Raw genomic sequence first — 17,822 nt, forward strand, 5'->3', positions numbered from 1 at the left:
ACCTCTCTGCAATGCTGCGGTGAGCTCGAGATACGGACGTCTCAATGTCGATGGGGTGGTAACGTAAGCCCCTTAGTTCCAGCGTCTCATCCAGGGACCCCACTACAAATAAGGCATCATGGCGATCTGTAGCAGAAAATCATTGCGTCATTAACAGTTTCCCTCCTTACTCCTTAGTTTACAACTTTTCTCAGTTGCTTTGGTACACTTCCAATGTCAGAATCAGTAGGTCTCTCAAAACTACTTGTCCAATTTTGACATCATTGTGTCAGTTGTACTTTTATGGTCAACAATGCTTCGTAGCCGTTAAATTCTGTTTTGGTGTTAATCAGGTTTCATAGACTTGGTTAAATTGACCGAGATGCCCATTCGGGCAACACGGGAACGCAAGAGTGGACGTATCCTGAACTACCTGAGCCTTTGACGGTGTACAGATGAGCCAGTCATCCACGTCCGGCAACACCGTCATGTCCGCAGACTGTAGGAGCGCAAGTGCAGCCTTCACAAAACGTGTGAAGACCCTTGGGGTGAGGGAGAGCCCAAAAGAGACCATATGGAACTACCAGTGACAGCAAGTGAAGTGCAATTGGGATGTGGAAGAAGGCGTCCTTCAGGTCGACAAATGTAAACCACTCCCCCCGGCTGAGCGTTCGCGAGACGTCAGCAGTAGTTAGCATGTGGAAGTGCACCTTGAAGTGATGGTTGAGCCCTCTCAGGTCCATTGTCAGTCATTATCCACCAGTCTTTTTTGTCACAAGGAAGTAGGTCGATACTGGAACTTGTACCCCTGGGTCAAGACCACCCAGCCAGCAAAGCAGCCAGCTGGCTGGGGACCATGCCCACGGTCGGAAACTGCAGCAGAGGGCAGGGGCGCGGAGATATAGAGGGTGCTCTGAGTCTACCCCAAGGGGCAAGGCTCCTATTAAGACTCCAATGCAGTTTCCTATTCTTGTGAGCCCTAATCGTTCTCTCCAGCGCTCCCATTGCAAAAGGCTTCCCCGGTTCCACAGGAAAGCTACAGAGAGCCTTCCTAGAGGCCTCCATCAGGGGTGACTGCACCAGCCACACCTGGCAGGCGGCGCGCCTCGACTGGAAAGGACATCACCGTGCTCCCTGCTCATCAGCCCAAAAGCCTGTCGGACTGCGTCACTAAAGAAAACAGCAGCATCCATGCTGCTCTCCCGCAGAGGTCAACCGGTGAAAAAAAAATGTTACTCTGCGACACATTACTAGTCAGAGGTTAGAGAATGTGACCACACCGGGCCTCAAACACGCCACAACGGCGTCAAAGAATTACACTCAAAGTTAAATGCCATTGCAGCGTCTAGAGAGGGAAACTTTGCTGCTCTGACCAACGGTCTCAAGGCTCTCCAGCAACGGGGTGAAAATGATGATAGACAAATACGTGCTTTCTTCAGGGTAGAGAAAGACCCAGCGGTATGCAAAATGTCAATGAGAAGAAAAGAGAAAACGTACGAACCGGGTGACAACAGAACACATCCAGGGGTCACATATGACTAATTTGGTACGCGTACTTAGACTGCGAATGCACAAAGGAAACTGCTTTAAGCACCTTCTCCTGGCGGTCAGCAGAGATTAAATAGAACTGCTCATTTATTCATTGTCCTCAATGGAAATTTACTGAATATCTGTGAAACAGCTGGCATAATTTTCCTTCGTGTGGTGAATATAAGGCAAAAAACTTGGCAAATAAACGTTAGGTCTATACGCTATTGAAAACATTTTTTTCCACATTTTCACAACCAAATGTTGGCAAATATGCCTATCAACCAGTGAATAAAAAAATGATATTTTCAATTAAATTGATTAAAATTGGATTCAACAAATATCGATCAATAAACAAATGGACAATTTTTGACCACTTGGCAGCTCCGCCACGGGTCAACTGCGTCAGTGGCACCTACTGAAATAGAAGTGAACTCTCCATCCATCCATCCATCCATTTTCTGAACCGCTTAGTCCCCACGGGGGTCGCGGGCGTGCTGGAGCCTATCCCAGCCGTCATCGGGCAGTAGGCGGGGGACACCCTGAACCGGTTGCCAGCCAATCGCAGGGCACACAGAGACAAACAACCATTCGCACTCGCACTCACACCTAGGGACAATTTGGAGTGATCAATCGGCCTACCAAGCATGTTTTTGGGATGTGGGAGGAAACCGGAGTGCCCGGAGAAAACCCACGCGGGCTCGGGGAGAACATGCAAACTCCGCACAGGGAGGGCCGGAGGTGGAATCGAAACCGCACCCTCCTAACTGTGAGGCGGACGTGCTACCCAGTGCGCCACCGAGCCGCCGAGAAGTGAACTCTTATGAATTAAAATCAAATCGATTGAGAAAATAAAAGGGGATAGCCAGCCATATCATAGCCATACACAGTGACACCAAGACCTGTCATTCTGATAAGTTCGGGGACACAAATATTTGTTTTGATTTATTTTGAGAGATGCACGAAGGATTTTGAGACAGACCTTTGCAGGGAAACCATTTTGTTTTGCTATTTGTAAGTATTGCTTTGAGAAATAGACTCACTGTTATGTAAATGTCAATTCTGATCTTAGAAATGTACCAAAGAGACTGTAAACTGTAAAACAGTGGCTGACCTCCACTAGCATCCAGTAGCTCGGTTCTCTTGATGAAGCCCAGGTACCCTGTTCTAGCCCACAGCGTGTTGGGATCCCCAAAGCTGAGTTTGGTGTTAAAGTGATCCGCCTGCAGGCTCTCCTCGCCATAGATAGTGTAGTAGCCACTCGCACTGTGGAGACTGTTGACCCAGATCTACACACATGTAAGAACACACTTCCACAAACTGGATTTAATTTTGACTCACAGTCACTTTTTGTCACACACCCAACGCGAGTATTAAATAATAGTGATAGAGTATACAATGGAGCCTCGGTTTTCGACCACAATCCGTTCCAGAAGGCTGTTCGAGAAGAGATCATGTTTTCTTAAGCCTTTCTTAAGCATTTTTTTCATTTGCGCATTTTTGTCCGATCGCGCAAATGCAGCGCACAGCCGAACGCGCAACCGTAGCGTGTCACCGAACGCGCAACTGCAACGCGCTGGTCGCATTATTGTGACAGAGCCGTCGCTGAAATTTAGAAAATATTTTAAAAGTCCTGATGTAATTACCAAAATTTAAGTGGACCTCCGTGCGCAGGGAGCTTAATTTTGGTCGATCGCGCAACTGCAGCGCACCAGCGAACGCGCAACTACACCGCGCTGGTCGCATTATTGTGACAGAGCCGTCGCTGAAATTTAGAAAATATTTTTAATATCCTGATGTACTTTCCAAAATTTAAGTGGACCTCAGTGCGAAAGGAGCTTAATTTGGTCCGATCGCGCAACCACAGCGCGCCGGGCGCTCACTGTCGCATTGCTTTAAGAGCGTCTTTGTGTTTAAGGATGACTTTACTGCTCCCACTTGCTTTCTTTGGAGGCATGATTAGGGGTTCAATAAGTTGTAATTCTCCAGTTTCCTTTCACATCCCCAAAAACATGCATGGTAGGCTGATTGACCACTCCAAATTGCCCGTAGGTGTGAGTGCGTATGGTTGTTTGTCTCTGTGCCCTGCGAATGTCTGGCAACCACTTCAGGGTGTCCCTCGACAACTGCCCAAAGTCAGCTGGGACAGGATTCAGCACACCCGTGACCCTCGACAGGATAAGCGGTTCTGATAATGGATGGATGTCAATTTTGCATTTTTTATTATAACAAGCCATGACTTCTTAACAATGTTTTAAGTTTGTTGTTGTTTCAAATATAGAAAACATTTTTGCAGTGATGCAAAATGAGCAATGTGTTTGTAAATTGCATCAAGAATCCCTCAGAGAGGTAAAAAAAAAAATCCTGTTCGCAGTGGTTGGTAAAGAAAGTAGCCCATCTTGTAATAGACGCAATGGACTTCATTTCCAGTCAAATTTGTGAGTACTTATTTATTGTAATCCTGAAAATGTAACATGATACAGGACTCAATAACTGTAAAAATATTACAAAAAATGCTGAATAACGCATCATTTATTAATGAATTATTGTGATGCGTTATGGCACGATGAGCTTTTGTCATGTATTAGTTACTGAGTGCTGTAATGCATTACAATTTGGGGATCATTTTGGGGGGAGGGAAAGGAGTACAGCTAAGCTTAGAGTTTATGCGGACTTTGGGGTCAAGAATTTGGGAATGGTGTTAACCCGAAAGAATGTTATTTAGAAAGTCTTGGAAGGGGAAAAAATACAGAGCCGTGCATGCGAGTGTATCGGGTAATTGCAGTAGGGAAAAACGTTTGCACTTGGGGAATAACTTCACTGTGCTGGGTGAAAATGAATAATTAATTGATTTGTTACATTGTGCTAATGTATATATAACCTGTAAGCTACTGCTGCAGTCTCTTTGAGAAAGATGGACAATGGGTTGACAGGTGTTTTGCAGCGCCATGTTGCTGAGGAATATGGTAGGAGAAAAATAACGCGCCGTTGTGTCGTCAAAAGTAAATAATGCCTCTTGTCTTTTCGCACTGTAATTTCTACAATTTCAACCATTTAAAATGCGATAAAAAAAATTGGGGTCCATGACCAAATCGCATTAGACAGAAAATTGTGTAGAATCGAAGTGTTTAAAATTGAGGTTTAACTTAGCCTTACGGGATTTTATGGTAGTTTATTACTTGCGATTTGTAACCTTGAAACACCTTACGTTGTAAGTATCGTAAATTGCTGTAAGGACAAATGACCACTGAACAATAAACGTCTATGAACAACTCTTTCTTTTTCTTCTTTTACATCAATTCAATTCAAGGTCATTACCACAATGATACACAAACGTTTCATCAAAAGTAACAAACATACAGCAGGTACCCAGTCTAGATCTGGCTTTACTTGGTTATTATTGTCAAACATCTCAACCTGAAAAACTCAAACAGGTCTAAATCAACATCCTCACAAAAAGCATATGGCTATATGGTCAAAGCCCAGTTAAGCCAATGTGAGTTCCTGCTATCCTCTCTAGCCACTTACCTCACCAAGATGGGAGTCTCCCAGCGGTCCTCGTGTCTCTGGGTTGACGATGATGACTCGCACCCCCGCTAAAATCTTCAAACAGAACACAATCGCTGATAGCTGCTGGATCTGTGTCATGGTGCTAATTTATCAATAATCAACACTCACAGTGCCTGACTCCATGAGTGGAAGACTCTGAGGTGCTCCACGCTCCACCAGCCTCACCCTTAGCAACAGAGACACTCATAACTCTGTTACCCTAAAAATGTCCTAAAGATAGTGTTGAGCATTACCTGTCATGGCGTAATGACTTCATGTCAACGTAGACAGTGGAGGGGTCTGGTCCAGCTGTGCCCTGCAACACAGCCAGGAAAACAAAAAAGGAAACATGTAGATGCACTAATGTACTTAAGTGCATAAACCTGAATGACCTGAATGTCAATTCCCACCTGCATACAGATGGCCAGGTTGACCCTGGAGCCAAAAGCAGTGCTGACGGCTCGCGACGACAGACCGACATCCTTGAAAAGCTTGGAGAAAGACTGCGTGAGGGTAAGTCTGGGCCTCTCCTCGGCTATCACCACGCAGCTGCGCACGCACGACAGATTTACACCACGTGCCTAGACGCACGCACGCACGCACGCACGCACGCACGCACGCACGCACGCACGCACGCACGCACGCACGCACGCACACACACACACACACACACACACACACACACACACACACACACACACACACACACACAATTGTAGACTTGTCTTTGACAGAAACATGTTATTTCTGATCTACCAGTGAAACATGGAAACTATGCCCCAGGTAGACAACCATATTTATCGCAACAGGGACCATCCAATTGTTGATAATGCTGTGTATGTCAAATATTTTTACCATAAGAGTTGTTCAACAGGAACGTTTTGCTTACTTCTTACAGATAAACAGATAAGCCACAACATTCTGACAACCTGCACCATCGTGGTTTACTACTGTGGGATACAATAAGAATTAAAGCTACAAACACTGATGAATGGGCCCTTATACCTCTTTTTAAATGGTGAAGGATCCAAATGCATTCAATGTTTCGCCAATATAAAAATATTATTTAATAGAGCGTTGTCCATCCTTTTAGGAAACCTACTTCCCACTGGAGCTCATTTGGGCAAATTACCAAGAACAGTTTGTCAAAGTCGGAGCCCTCTAATTTGCCTAAAATTGTCACGACTCGTCCCTGGCTGTTTTATATGTAGGTTGTCATGGTTTCTGTCCGCGTCTGTGTACTCGCCCCTCCCCTCCTGTGTTACCTCACAATCATTGTAATCTCAGTCACCTGCCTCTTGTTACCTGTCTTGTATTTAAGTCTTGTCTGTGTGTCACTTCCTATCGGATCATTGTTAATGTCACCCTGTCTTTTGTCTCATGTGTCTGTTCAGTTTGTGTTTGTGGTTTTGTTAGTAAGTTACATCAGTCTGCCGAGTCTGTTAGTTTGTGTTCTCCAATAAACCCTGGTCCAAGCTGCACTTGGTCACCCTACTCCATTCCGATCCATGACAAAAATGGCTGCTTCAAGCCAAAATGGTACACTTCCTTAATTTGGTGTGGTTACAGTCACAGTAATCCTTTTTTGTTCTCATGAAAGGTCTTGTTGCTGGCTTGCTGCTTAGCCTGATTCATTCTGCAATGCTACAATACCGTAAATTTTGGACTATAAGCCGCAACTTTTTTCTCAAAATTTTAACCCAGCGGTTTATAGTCCGGTGCGGTTTATATAGGATTATTTCCGTGATTTTTATGATGACTTGATCACTTTTATACACTCGTAAAAAGGCTGTGGACAGTTTGCTGGGCGGAGGGAAATGTGACAGGGTCACTGGGGAGAAGAGTGGTGTGTTGATCGTATGTCCATCCCCCAGGCAAATAGTGCCGTATAATTGACACAAAGAAGAGAGAACGAGATCAAGACGGACATTACTGAAGAAAGGAAGCTTTTATACACAAACCCTCATTATGGGGGACAAAAGAAATGCATATGATGCCGCTTTTAAGTTAAAGGCAGTCGATTTGGCTCTTAGCGTAAGAACTACAGCATCTCATACATGCACTGTAGAGGTTTCTTCCGGTCACAAGGGGGCACTGGGCTATTGTTGATGACATCTTGTTGCGTCACCCTTTTCTTTATGTATTTCCCGGTCACATCTACTCTGGAGCTATACGTGTAGCTCGCTAGTGTAATGTAACTTAGAGCTTTGTGCATGAATAAAGTTAGCATGAACATACCCTCATCATGGAAAATGCTAGAAGAAATGCATGAAAGCGACAACAAAAGAGAGACTGAAAAAGTGTGTGGCGAAGTATATCTGACGCTATTCCAATCCGACACTGAGGAGGAAGACTTTGATGGTTTCAGTGCACAGGAGGAAGATGAAGACGATGGCTCTCACTTTTACTAGTATTTTTTAGCCCTATTAGTGCTGTGTTACTTCCGTGTTGCCGCGGTACTACTGCTGCGTCCCAGGCAGCGTTTAGAAAGATATGTTAAAGTATGTTATCAAAACTTTAAAAATGCTTTCTGTGTACTGTCTTTCTTTGTAAATAACTCGTGTACACGTGCGCCTTATAGTCCGGTGCGGCTTATATAAGAAAAAAACTAAAATATCCCTGAATTTTAGCTCGTGCGGTTTATAGTCCGGTGCGCTTATAGTCCGAAAATTACGGTAATTTTAACCTATAGGCCTTTCCTCCTCGTTGAGAAAGGGTGTAGTGTACAGTAATTCATCTTGGGTTTCAAGTTCAGTTTAGGGAGTAGATTTTCAGAATGTCAAAAACAAAACAACCATCCGTGCTCACCCCTCGCTGTACAATACGTACTTCTTTGTACCTATACTGGGATACAACAAAACGGGAGCAGGCATGGGGGATCTTGAGTGAAGAACTTGGCATACCTGGTATGTTTTACTTTTTACTTTGTTCGTTTTTCAGCTGTTGGACTGTCCAAAGACGCAAACATTGATTTTAATTACCATATAGCGAATTGCGCGCCACTCTGTGCCGTAACTTTTTTTTCTCATCAGAGTTTTGGTGTAAAAAAATGAAAACGTGTGCAGTGTGGATTTCTGGCCGATGTGAACAATTTGAAAGCTGTGTGACAATTTATTTATTTTATGCTTATTTTACATTGTTGTTCAATAAATATTAAGTTAAATGAGGTTCTGAGCTATGCTGTATTAGTTAATGCAACTGTATTGACACTTGCTTAAAAAGTTGATTTCTTTTACATCATTAAACGTTTTTGAAAAAGCAATGCAATACACTGATCCCTCGTTTATCGCGGGAGATGCGTTCCAGAACCATCCTTTAAATGAAGATCCGCATAGTAGAAACAGTATATGTATTAATTAGGAATTTAATTACCTTTGTATAGAAATTTCAAACATGTCATGTTTCGTGTTGGCCGCTAGAGGGCATGTACGTATTGCAAGTTTATTTGAAGTCTGGTTTACCTTTTCAAGCAATGCAAAGTGACCACCTTCAGGATTAACACACTACACCAGGGGTTTTCAAATGGTTTTGTCCAAGGAACCACCATTATACCCAAGAAGCAACTCAGAGACCATTGCTTTGACGGAATATTATTTTATTTTGCATCGAAAGAGGATAGACCTATACAGGGTATTTATTTGCATCTGTATACATCCTGCCTTCCAACATCGAAGGAGACAGGATCGCGGCGCTTGGTGAACTGTACCAGGCTGTCAGTGAACAGCAAACAGCGCACCCTGACGGTTTCACCATCTTCGCTGGAGACTTCAATCATGCCAACCTGAAGTCTGTTTTCCCGAGGCTTCACCAGCATGTTCCCTTTCCGACACGTGGAGACAGCTTCCTGGACCTAGTCTACTCGGCGCAAAAGGGAGCTTTCAAAGCCACCCCCCTCCCCCATCTGGGGCTTTCTGACCATCTCACCGTTTTGCTTTTGCCCGCATACAGACAATTGGTAAAGGCATCCAGGCCGATTCGGAGGCAGGTTCGAGTGTGGCCTGAGGGTGCCTCCGATGCACTTCGTGACTGCTTCGACACCACTGACTGGGACTTGTTTAAGCAGGCAGCCACCTACAACGATTGGACGGACATAGAGGAGTATACTGACTCTGTTACCTCTTACATCACGAAGTGCATCGATGATGTGACTTGCTCGAAATCCGTCGTCACTCGCGCGAACTGGAAGCCGTGGCTGACGGGGGCTGTCCTCAGACTGTTGAGGGCCAGGGACAAGGCTTTCAGAGCGGGGGATGAGGCTGGCTTGAGGACAGCGAGGGCCGACCTGTCCCGAGGCATCAAAGAAGCGAAGAAGGCGTTCTCGTGCAAGGTCTCCACCCACTTCAAGGACAGCAAGGACGCACGTAGCCTTTGGCGGGGCATTCAGACCATCACGGACTACAAGCCCGCGCCGAGGAGCTGTGAGGGCGACGTCCGTCTGCTGAACGATCTGAACCGCTTCTTTGCTCGCTTCGACGCTCAGAACAGCACTTGCCCGCTGAAGTCCACTCCCCCCCCACACAAGCAGCCCCTGCGCCTCTCTGCCGACGGTGTGAGGAGGGCGCTTGCCGCTATTGACACCCGTAAGGCGGCGGGCCCTGACAACATCCCGGGTCGAGCGCTGAAGGACTGCGCTGGGGAGCTGTCGGGTGTCTTCACGGACATCTTTAACGTTTCCCTGCAGCAGGCCATCGTCCCCTCGTGTTTCAAGGCTGCCACCATCGTTCCTGTGCCGAAGAAACCTGCACCGTCCTGCTTCAATGACTACCGCCCTGTGGCACTGACGCCCATCATCATGAAGTGCTTTGAGCGGCTGGTCATGGAGCACATCAAGTCCGTTCTCCCCCCCACCATTGACCCTTTCCAGTTTGCGTACCGTGCCAAGCGGTCCTCTGAGGATGCCATCTGCTCTGCCCTCCACTCGGCCCTCACCCACCTGGAGAGAAAGGACTCATATGTGAGGTTGCTGTTTGTGGACTTCAGCTCTGCCTTCAACACCATTGTGCCGCAGCGACTCATCCGCAAACTCGACGAGCTGGGCCTCAGTACCTCCCTCTGCAACTGGATACTGGACTTCCTCTGTCAGAGGCCTCAGGTGGTGCGTGTTGGCGACAAAATCTCCGCCAGCATCACGCTGAGCACGGGGGCCCCCCAGGGCTGCGTGCTCAGTCCATTGCTCTTCACCCTGCTGACGCATGACTGCACTGCGACCTACAGCGACAACCGCATAGTGAAGTTTGCTGACGACACGACTCTGGTGGGTCTCATCACGAATGGCGACGAGACTCGGTATAGGTCGGAAGTTGACCTTCTGACCACGTGGTGCAGGAACAACAACCTCCTGCTGAACGTCGATAAGACCAAGGAAATCATTGTTGACTTCCGGAAGGGTCACACAACACACCTGCCGCTGATCATTGACGGTGCTGTGGTGGAGAGGGTGAGCTGCACCAAGTTCCTGGGGGTGCACATCAGTGAGGACCTCTCCTGGTCCGCAAACACCTCGTCACTGGCAAAGAAAGCTCAGCGCCGCCTGTACTTCCTGCGGAAGCTCAGGCGTGCATGTGCTCCTCAGGCAGTCTTGTCTACATTCTACCGTGGCACCATTGAGAGCGTCCTCACCAGTTGCATCGCTGTCTGGGGTGGTAACTGCACTGAACAGAACTTGAAGGCCCTGCAGCGCATAGTGAATACGGCTGGTAAGATTATTGGTGCTTCGCTCCCCTCCCTGAAGGACATTTACACCTCCCATCTCGCCCGCAAGGCAACCTCCATTGCCAGAGATGTGAGTCACCCGGCTCACTCTTTGTTTAACCTTCTGCCCTCTGGGAAGAGGTACAGGAGCCTGCGCTCCCGCACCACCAGACTCGCCAACAGCTTCTTTCTCCAGGCTGTTAGGGCCCTGAACTCGCTACCCCCTTCTGCGTAGCGTGCGGCACTGTTGCGCTATTTTCGGGAATGTCTGCTGTACGCGCACTTGCTCCTTTTTTTTTCTGCTCCTCTTATTTATTTATTTATTTATTGTTGTGTTATTTATTCATTATTTATTTAGCACACTTTTGTTGTACTTGTTTACTTGTTTGTCTGTTGTGAGCCATGTCTTGTCACCGTGGGATAGGGGGGAACGAAATTTCGGTTTCTTTGTGTGTCTTTGGCATGTGGAGAAATTGACAATAAAGCTGACTTTGACTTTATGTGTATTTTGGAAATGTCAGCTACATTTGACATAATTTGGACGGGTAAATGATTCACAAAATTAGCTGGAAAATGAATCAAGTCTAAATTATAAATCAATTTTATTTTTCAAAATGTTTCAATTGGTTTCCATTTCCAATTTCGTGGACCACGTGCAATACCGCTTTGGATCACTAGAGGGCCTCGGACGACCAGTTGACAATTCCTGCACGACACTAACCCAGGGACATCATGCATAGCAAAACCAAAGACAGTCACAGTCACGCATGAATCTCCTGTTGCATTGTGGTACTATACACAATATTTAGGCTTTGTAAAGCCTCCTTAATACTTTTACATGACATAAAACTTTCCCAATCTCTTAATAACCTTTCCCACACTGTTCTGTGCATGTATTCTACCTTTACAGTAAATAAAAGAACAAACGTAATATTGTCACGTGTCCCAACTCCTTCTGCACTGATTGGTGCTGTTGCCTCGCGTCTTCCGGCCTCCCGCGCCTCCTGTACTTCTACTCTGTCACCTCCGCATTGCTCAGAGGCAGAGCACGCTATCAGCGCTCATGCCAGTGCATTAATTTTGTGTGCGGCTGGCTTCCGCGCTTGTCCCAAGTGACGCACATTGCTCAGAGGCACGCCTCACGCTATCAGTGTGTATTCAAACGCTATTCTCCCGTCACTTATTAACCCGCGAAATAGTGAATCCGTAATCAATGATGCGCGAAGTTATGATGGATCACTGTAATTACTTTCCCTTGTAACTAATTACATCTATGAAGGAGTAAATCAATTATAATTCAATTACTTTTTTGGAAAGGTCACTAATAACATCCAGCTACTTAAGCCGCACCTTCCGACTATCCACAGTAGGTGTCTTGAGAGATGCGCATGCGTCCTCCCAAACAACTATTTTTAGGACAGCTGTTTTGCTATTCAATGTGTTTGATGAGGCACAAGATGCAAATTTTGCCTTACAAGTTAAGATGCAAAACCGCTTATTTCAAGCCTTAAGTGAATGTGCTTCATAAAGACAGAGAGAACAATTGAGGCATTTCAAGTGTTTTGCACGCCAACCTTCAGCAGCTCTGTCTGGGTTCCAAGGCCTTTGGTGCAAAGCTCCATAACTGAGTAGGAGCAGAAGGTGTCTCGGATCTTGTACTGACTGAGGGTGCTCAGCCACAGAGGAAGTGAGCTCTCCAGCTCCAGGGGAGGGATGAGGATTGACTGATGACCTGAGTAAACACTGCACACCCCAATCACTTTTGTAACAATCACACTGCTTATCATCTATGGACCATTTTACATACCTGGAGAGGCACCACAGGACAAAGCCTAGGCCGCAGTATGGGTCCAGGCAGATGGCTATTTGGCGTGAGGAGTACAGTTCACACTGCAACTTGATGGAACGACACAGAGTGCTGACTGCAGCATGAGACATCTGATTAAAAAAAAAAAAAAAAAAAAAAAAAATGGGACAGCACCTTTTAAAATACTACTCAGCGTCAACTACAAACAACATTGAGTGTGAGATACTAGACACAAGTGAATCATTCAGCAACGGTTAGGTGACAAAATGCCGCTTTAAGTTTGGGTCTTTGCAATACTAAGCCAACTTTCATCTGGTTGACTTTTGAAACTACATTTCCAATTGAGAGCAATTACATTTCAAATAAATTCTTTCACAAACATACAAACATAAAGTAATACTATCGCATGCATGATATGGGCCTTTTTCAAGTTCAAAGCTAAATTGTACGTACAGTATTGGTCACGATTATTTAGATTATCAACAGCAGTGATTTTCAATCAGTGAGAGATCATCAGGTGTACCACAGGGAATTATCCAATGTCAATCATTTTGACAAAATTGTCATTATTTTCTTATACAAAAAAGGGTAATTTGTTAATCTATGCCAATCATGTATAGTAACAGGCAAAACAACCAAATGCGATTCCTGTTTTGTCAATCATTTTGGTATGTAATGCCATGAGATTTTTTTCCGATGTGACATATACGCCTTGAGTCAGTATAGATAGGTCGGGAAACACTATTCTACAGTATTGAGCTTGGATTTTAATGCAAGGTGCTCAAATCGTTACCTTTACTCCAGTTAACATGCCTGTGGTAGACACACTGAAGTCCAGGTAAGCCAACATCTCGGCTGTTGGGGGCTTGTAGATCTGTGGCGGCCGTTTTCTGGGTAGGTCATCTAAGAGGAGAGTAAACAAATGTACAAAATGTGTCAATTTATTTTCAGTGGATACTCGATTTAATGGAGCCAGAACCAACGAACCCTGGACCCAACAGAGAGAATAGTGTCCAGTATGGTTGGGCAGGCCCCTCCGTGAGTCGTCACCTTATCGTGGTGGAGGGGTTTGCGTGCCCCTATGATCCTAGGAGCCATGTTGTCTGGGGCTTCATGCCCCTGGTAGGGTCACCCATGGCAAACGGGTCCTAGGTGAGGGGCCAGACAAAGCACGGCTCACAAGCGCCTTATGATGAATAAAATAAATGGATTGCGTTTTCCCTCGCCCGGACGCGGGTCACCGGGGCCCCCCTCTGGAGCCAGGCCTGGAGGCGGGGCTTGAAGGCGAGCATCTGGTGGCCGGGCCTTCACCCATGGGGCCCGGCCGGGCACACCCGGAAAAGGAAACGTGCGTCCCCCTTCCCATGGGCTCACCACCTGTGGGAGGGGCCAAAGGGGTCGGGTGCAGTGTAAGCTGGGCAGTGGCCAAAGGCAGGGACCTTGGCGGTCTGATCCCCGGCTGCAGAAGCTGGCTCTTGGGACATGAAATGTCACCTCTCTGGCTGGAAAGGAGCCCGAGCTGGTGTGCGAGGCAGAAAAGTTCCGACTAGACATAGTCGGACTTGCCTCCACGCACAGTTTGGGTTCCGATACAAGCCGTCTCGAGAGGGGCTGGACTCTCTTCCACTCTGGAGTTGCCCACGGTGAGAGGCGTCGAGCAGGTGTGGGTATACTTATTGCCCCCCGGCTGGGCGCCTGCACATTGGGGTTCACCCCGGTGAACGAGAGGGTAGCCTCCCTCCGCCTTCGGGTGGGGGGACGGGTCCTGACTGTTGTTTGTGTCTATGCACCAAGCGGCAGCTCAGAGTACCCACCCTTCTTGGAGTCCCTGGAGGAAGTGCTGGAGAGCGCTCCTTTTGGGGACTCCATCGTTCTACTGGGTGACTTCAATGCTCACGTGGGCAATGACAGTGAGACCTGGAAGGGCGTGATTGGGAGGAATGGCCCCCTTGATCTGAACCCGAGCGGTGTTCTATTATTGGACTTCTGTGCTCGACACGGATTTTCTATAATGAACACCATGTTCAAACATAAGGGTGTCCATGTGTGCAATTGGCACCAGGACACCCTAGGCCTTAGGGAACGTCTGGCAGAATCTCCTGTCAGGAAGAGCTTCAACTCCCACCTCCGGCAGAGCTTTTCCCACGTCCCGGGGGAGGCGGGGGACATTGAGTCTGAGTGGACCATGTTCCGCGCCTCCATTGTTGAGGCGGCTGACTAGAGCTGTGGCCATAAGGTCGTTGGTGCCTGTCGTGGCGGCAATCCCCGAACCCGCTGGTGGACACCGGTGGTAAGGGATGCCGTCAAGCTGAAGAAGGAGTCCTATCGGGCCGTTTTGGCCTGCGGGACTCCGGAGACAGCTGACAGGTACCGGATGGCCAAGTGGAACGCGGCTTCAGCGGTTGCTGAGGCAAAAACCCGGGTGTGGGAGGAGTTTGGTGAGGCCATGGAGAATGACTTCCGGACGGCTTTGAGGAAATTCTGGTCCACCATCCGGCGTCTCATGAGGGGGAAGCAGTGCAACGTCAACTCTGTTTACAGTGGGGATGCTGCTGACCTCGACTCGGGACGTTGTGAGTCGGTGGGGAGAATACTTCGAAGACCTCCTCAATTCCACCTACACGCCTTCCATTGTGGAAGCAGGGCCTGGAGACTCTGAGGCGGACTCTCCAATTTCTGGGGTCGAAGTCATTGAGGTAGTTAAAAAACTCCTCGGTGGCAAGGCCCCGGGGGTGGATGAGATCCGCCCAGAGTTTTTAAGGGCTCTGGATGTTGTGGGGCTGTCATGGCTGACACGCCTCTACAACATTGCGTGGACATCGGGGACAGTGCCTCTGGATTGGCAGACTGGGGTGGTGGTTCCCCTCTTTAAGAAGGGGGACCGGAGGGTGTGTTCCAATTACAGGGGAATCACACTCCTCAGCTTCCTTGGTAAGGTCTATTCAGGGGTGCTGGAGAGAAGGGTCCGTCGGGAGGTCGAACCTCGGATTCAGGAGGAGCAGTGTGGCTTTTGTCCTGGCCGTGGAAAAGTGGACCAGCTCTACACCCTCAGCAGGATCCTCGAGGGTGCATGGGAGTTCGCCTAACCAATCCACATGTGTTTTGTGGACTTGGAGAAGGCGTTTGACCGTGTCCCTCGGGGGGTTCTGTGGAGGGTGCTTCGGGAGTACGGGGTGCCGAGCCAACTGATAAGGGCAGTTCGGTCCCTGTATCACTGATGCCAGAGTTCGGTCCGCATTTCCGGCAGTAAGTCAGATTCGTTTCCAGTGAGGGTTGGACTCCGCCAAGGCTGCCCTCTGTCACCGATTCTGTTCATAATTTTTATGGACAGAATTTCTAAGTGCAGCCGAGGCGTTGAGGGGGTCCGGTTTGGGGACCTCAGCATTGCCTCTCTGCTTTTTGCAGACGATGTGGTGCTGTTGGCTTCTTCAGGCCGTGATTTCCAGCTCTCACTGGAGCAGTTCGCAGCCGAGTGTGAAGCGGTCAGGATGAGGGTCAGCACCTCAATTCAGAGTCCATGGTCCTCGATCGGAAAAGGGTGGAATTCCCTCTCCAGATCGGGGATGAGATCCTGCCCCAAGTGGAGGAGTTTAAGTATCTTGGGGTCTTGTTCACGAGTGAGGGGAGGATGGAGCGCGAGATCGACAGGCGGATCGGTGCAGCGGCGGCAGTAATGCGGACTCTGTATCGGTCCGTCGTGGTAAAGAGAGAGCTGAGCCAAAAGGCAAAGCTCTCGATTTACCGGTCGATTTACGCTCCTTCCTGTTAGGGTTTTCAGGTTAGTTTGATCCTATGATTATGTTGGAATGTAGACTGTAATGATTAAATCAATCCTGTCTTGCCCTCACAATGTAATGATTAAATCAATCACGTCTGGCCCTCACAATGTAATAATTAAATCAATCACGTCTGGCCCTCACAATGCAGAGTCTGTTTCCCACAATAGTGTAAAACACCCCCTGCTCTGATCTTATCAGAGGCCGGGGGTTCACCAAACCTGTCCACTCACCCCCACTCTGTTCCTCCTAATAAATATGCCCTTGCAGGGAGGAGACTTTTAGACTTCATTCGATAATCGCTGTTCAGACAGCGACGAATGGACTCTCCACCTGCAGGTGTCTAAAAGAACTTGCTTGTCTCCTGTTTCGTTCTTGCAAAATAAGTTGGAGTGAGCAAATCTCTAACATTTTGGTGCCGAAACCCGGGCTCCTCATACCCACCATCTGACCGGCGAAGGAGGACGTGCTGCATTGTCGACAAGCCAGCGTCCATTAGGAGGACCTGGAAAAGAAAGTCCTGGGAAGAGAATTCTTCGCTGGGCCAGCATCTTAGGTCTGCCTTCGTCTGACAGAGGTGGATTGACGGGATCCGGCGGTGCAACGAACCAGGGGACAAGTAAGTTAAAGCGCTAAAGATACGGCTTTGGTTTGTCCGAGCTATGAGATTCGGCTTTGGTTTGTCCGAGCTATGAGATACGGCTTTGGTTTGTCCGAGCTATGAGATTCGGCTTTGGTTTGTCCGAGCTATGAGATTCGGCTTTGGTTTGTCCGAGCTATGAGATTCGGCTTTGGTTTATCCGAGCTATGAGATACGGCTTTGGTTTGTCCGAGCCATGAGGCCTAAAAAAGCGCTGGAGTTGTGTGATTGAGAGTGTGACTGGTAGGATAAATTGACTAAAAAGCAGTTCTAGCGTTGATCCATGGCAATAAAACAGGCTAGTAATTTGTTGAAAGGTCAATTTAAACCTGCATTGAGGATCCTCAAAGCAATAGTTAAATAAATAAATAAGTAATAATAGTAATAATAATAATAATAATATTTTTGAGACAAAGAGATTGTATAACCTAAAACTACTAGAATTAATATGGGAAATAAAAACGGTAAATCTCTTGCTCTGCTCTTTTTTAAAACGAGAAGTTCATGGCAAGTAGATTTCTTAATTGTATGCAATATATGCCAAAGTGGAAGAGAAAGTATGGAGTAGAAAGGAAGTTGAGAGTTCAAGTGGTAAAGAAATGCAACTTGCTTCTAGAAGATAAATAAATAAAATTAGAATGTGCTGTCCTCGTGTGCATGGGAGGGACCAGCTCATGATCGACCACAGGAAATGGCCAGCCTGTGACGAATCATTGGTGCTGGGAACTACCTTTTGCGTGCGAGAGCTGTGCATGTGTGTGCGTATGTTAAAATGATGAACATTGGCTAAAGTTTTAGTATAAAAAAAATTTTGCTAGACTGTGGTCTATCCAATTTGCACAGCAGAACAGAA

The 17,822-nt window shown here is 47.2% G+C and overlaps 1 protein-coding gene across 7 annotated transcripts in view; it reads right to left on the minus strand.

Annotated features, from left to right (window-relative positions):
* LOC125988674 (disco-interacting protein 2 homolog B-A) overlaps positions 1 to 17,822 on the minus strand; it is a 128,920-nt gene that overhangs the window by 4,125 nt on the left and 106,973 nt on the right. For 5 of the 7 annotated variants that reach the window (XM_049754158.2, XM_049754157.2, XM_049754156.2 and 2 more), the window contains 9 exons: positions 13,347 to 13,456; positions 12,554 to 12,684; positions 12,321 to 12,489; positions 5,466 to 5,636; positions 5,310 to 5,371; positions 5,185 to 5,242; positions 5,035 to 5,109; positions 2,621 to 2,795; positions 3 to 126 (listed from right to left, as the gene is read on the minus strand). In XM_049754158.2, coding sequence (XP_049610115.1) covers positions 3 to 126; positions 2,621 to 2,795; positions 5,035 to 5,109; positions 5,185 to 5,242; positions 5,310 to 5,371; positions 5,466 to 5,636; positions 12,321 to 12,489; positions 12,554 to 12,684; positions 13,347 to 13,456 — 1,075 coding nt within the window. Of the gene's footprint in view, positions 1 to 2; positions 127 to 2,620; positions 2,796 to 5,034; positions 5,110 to 5,184; positions 5,243 to 5,309; positions 5,372 to 5,465; positions 5,637 to 12,320; positions 12,490 to 12,553; positions 12,685 to 13,346; positions 13,457 to 17,822 lie in introns of those variants that run through there. The other 2 variants (XM_049754159.2, XR_007488431.2) reach the window with 2 other exon arrangements.

The sequence above is a fragment of the Syngnathus scovelli genome, chromosome 2 (assembly GCF_024217435.2).
Source record: "Syngnathus scovelli strain Florida chromosome 2, RoL_Ssco_1.2, whole genome shotgun sequence".
NCBI classification, from domain to species: domain Eukaryota; kingdom Metazoa; phylum Chordata; class Actinopteri; order Syngnathiformes; family Syngnathidae; genus Syngnathus; species Syngnathus scovelli.